Source organism: Anoplophora glabripennis, unplaced genomic scaffold (assembly GCF_000390285.2).
Source record: "Anoplophora glabripennis isolate ALB-LARVAE unplaced genomic scaffold, Agla_2.0 scaffold4092, whole genome shotgun sequence".
Classification (NCBI taxonomy): domain Eukaryota; kingdom Metazoa; phylum Arthropoda; class Insecta; order Coleoptera; family Cerambycidae; genus Anoplophora; species Anoplophora glabripennis.
Genome location: NW_019420168.1, coordinates 2,309 through 5,933, shown reverse-complemented (window position 1 = coordinate 5,933; position 3,625 = coordinate 2,309). Strand labels below are relative to the sequence as shown.

General features: G+C 30.6%; 1 protein-coding gene across 1 annotated transcript; it reads right to left on the bottom strand.

Moving 5' to 3' along the window:
* Positions 1-991: 991 nt before the first annotated feature.
* On the bottom strand, positions 992-1,792 carry LOC111692846 (myrosinase 1-like; the record flags this gene model as incomplete). Its single annotated transcript, XM_023456970.1, has 2 exons — positions 1,709-1,792; positions 992-1,258 (listed from the first exon to the last, which is right to left on the bottom strand). Coding segments are annotated over exons 1-2 (314 nt in total), but the record flags the coding sequence as incomplete, so codon positions are not given.
* Positions 1,793-3,625: the final 1,833 nt, after the last annotated feature.

Sequence of the window (3,625 nt, the reverse complement as noted above, 5' to 3'; positions counted from 1 at the left end):
AGTTAAATTGAAAGATGCAAGCTGATAAAACTGTAATTATTGGAAAACTAATGTGTCATCTGCCACATTTTAAACAAATGACATGATCCACCTATGACTGAATTTGTTAATAATATTTGATAAAATACGGATCCGTCTCTGCCCCTTATAAGATTTATTATCGGCTTCGCCTCACACGAGAATTTGTCACACGTGCACGGAAAAATTCTTATTTCCTAATGGAATATACTACTACATTTTAGTTAGAACAAGAAAGTAAGTAATGATTTCTTTAATTTCAGTACCTATGTTTAAATTTTAGTTACGTAAATGTAAAATCAAGGAGAGCATGAAATATACTTTTAAATAACCCACATTTTTTCATCAGAACTGGATAGTTTGTTTTTCTAAATTCGGTTTAATATTACTGTTGTACTAACGATCTAAAAATTAAGTGATTTACCTTAGAAACTTTTTCATTCTATGTCTAAGTGATTCTAAAGTCAGAAAAATGTCATGTTTATCAGAAACAATTTATAACATTTACATTAATTTATAACATTTAACAAACATCCATAATATCACAGTAAGGCTCGGTATTTTGAGTCTCCGTTAAGGCTTGATTAACTAATCAGGCGATTAGACTGTACATATTCTGATTTATTTTATAAAGTATAATCACAGTCTAATTGCCTGATTAGTTAATTAAGCCTTAATCAAGACTCAAAGTACCGTGCCTAAATGTTCAAATTGAGCACCATTTGCTACTGGACGGTACCATTAAGGTGAACAAATTTTGTACATTTCAGATATTCCCAATATCGCCATGATGGCAATACTATTTTGGTAAATCCTCGAAATTATTGTTATTTACCTAGTTTAAGCATCTAACGCCAGGTACACGGCTGTCCACGCATGGACACAAGACAAAGTAATAAAAACAAAAACAATGACTTAATTTCTTTGTTTTGTTTTTTTAAATAGAAGTATTCTTAGAAACACTTATTCTTACCTTGACCACGATATGGAAAACTTGTAGTGCCTTATTCCTAGGTCAGCAGCAAGTGCTACATCTTCAGCATATTTATGGTAAGAATCGCACGCTATGTCACCAGTGTTATTATTGACTACGTAAGTGGGTTTATGGTGAACTAAATAGTCCCATATTGTTTCTCCTTTCCCATCTTCGTCCCATCCACCTTCTACCTGGTACGCTGATGTAGCTACTCCGAACATAAAATTATCTGGAAAGGTTTTATTGTTTTCTCCGACAACAAAGCTGTAACATATTTTTTCTATGAAAGAACTGAGTTTACAGAAATATAACAATACTGGCTCATTTTTCACATTGCATCTAAAGAGGAAAATGCCCTGCAAAGAGCCAATTTATTTTATTTATATGTTAGGTAGAATTTTCACAATTTTACAAACGATGTATAATTTAATTGTAAAATAAAAGTTATGGATAAGTTCTATATCTTATTTGTCTTATGGTATTTTCATTTAATTCATTTTTACTTGGAAGATTATTGTTGACACTGTGAAGAATGACAATTTAATAAATTAAATAATAAATTAATATTAATAAATAATAAATTAGTGCTGTGCTAGAGAAATGTTGAAATTTTAAATAATTTAATCAACGAAAGAAATGATTAATATACCTAACCTAAAAAATTTAAAAAAATATAATTAATATCAATATAATTATTATTATTAAAGGAATTACCTTGCACTTAAAATTACTTCTAAACCAATAAATAACAGCTTGTTCATGTTTGATAATATATTGTAACAAACTAATTCAGTTATATTCTAATAAGAATCATAATGGTAATACATTTCTTATCTTCTTGAATCTATTGAATATCGTTTTAAAAGATAAGATATATTTTTTTTATCTAAAAATTCAAATTATCAACATCTGAGAAGTTTTAAAAAAATCCCTAGTTAAGTTGTTATTACATAATTAATTTTTGTATTTCCTTGAATGTTTTGGATAATCTTTTAAGTAATTTAGCAACAATTTGAAAACCACAATGTCGGTTTAGACTACTTGACGTTTCGCAAGATACATCGTTCTCTTCTTCATTCTTGTTTAAAGACTTGTGGTAGCACTTCTGTTAAAACTGCTACTGTTATACAGGGTGGTCCGAATTTTATGCAGGAAACTTCGAGGGTAGATAGATCCCTTTAAAATAATATGTGTTTGCCTTATAAACATTGGTTTGGAACAGCCCCGTTTTAGAGATACAGGGTGTTGAAGTTGTTAAAAAAAATTGATTTTTTGTTTATATCTCCGGAATCTATTAACCGATGTCAATAAAATTTGGTATAGATAATGTACGATAGTAGACCTTACATTCCCTAAAATATGAGCTTTAAAAGTTCAACCAGTGGTGTACAACTGGACAAGGGTCACCCCTTTTTTACAAAAAAACCTACGCCACTGCATTTTTTACAAGTCATTGTAACAAATTTATATTCTAATGCACAAAATACGTAAGAAAGGTGACTTTAATTTTTTTCCTAAGATTCGCCGTTTTCATGTTATTCATACCAATACAATCCCTTTGTGGCAGACACTTCTAACCATAATATTACAAGAATATTTATGTTTATGCTTAAAAGTAAGTGAAATTTGTAAGCACATAAACAAAATTATTTACAATCTTATTACACCACCTGTGAGTGTTCCTGGCGTGTTTTAGTTTTCCCTGAAGGCCTAATACTCTTTACAAATAAGAACAATTTAAATCAAAATAATAATAGAAATATATTTACCAAGCAACAGCAACTAAACAAGAAACAAAATTAACGTTACGTATTTACAACAATTGTTCAAAATGCGAACCACCCACATCGATACATTTCTGACATTTTCTATTAATGGAATTAATTGGAGCTAATATCATGTGGTGGTTTTCTTTTAATTCATTCTATTCTATTCTTCTATTCGTTACAGTAGTTGTGGTCTTATATCTGTTGGAGTAGAATAAACTTTTCAGATAACCCCAAACATAGAAGTCCAGGTGGTTTAGATATGGCAGTCTGGCTGGTCAAGACACTGGACCCTCTGCACCATTATGGTTGACATTGGCATTTGGTCTTTTATCTATCCATCGCCCCATATAATTTTCATTAAGCCATTCTTATATTATTCTCCCAGAATGCTCAGGAGCACCATCCATTGTATCCAGCTATTTTGTCGTATATTTAATGGAACATCCTCTAATAATTAAAATAGATGGTTTTCTAGAAAGTTTATAAATGACTGGAAATTTAGAGGAAGTGGCAAGAAGAAAGGTGCACAAACTTTATTGCGAATTATTCCGAGCCACACGTCCACAGAAAATTCGTGTTGAAAAGATCTTATCCAAATTTCATGAGGATTTTCTTGTGACCAAATATCCAGATTGTGAAAATTCACTACCCCTCGCCTTTGGTAAGTAAGTATACATTTATTATTATTTTTTATTTAAGTCGTTCTATTTTTGTAAAGATAGTGGGTTAGGCTTCCAGGGAAAACTAAAACGCGTAAGGGACTCTATCTCACAGGTGGTGTGGAAACGAGTGCAAAGAATTTTGTTGATGTGCTTACAGATTCCACTTACTTTTAAGCATAAACATAAATATTCTTGTAATA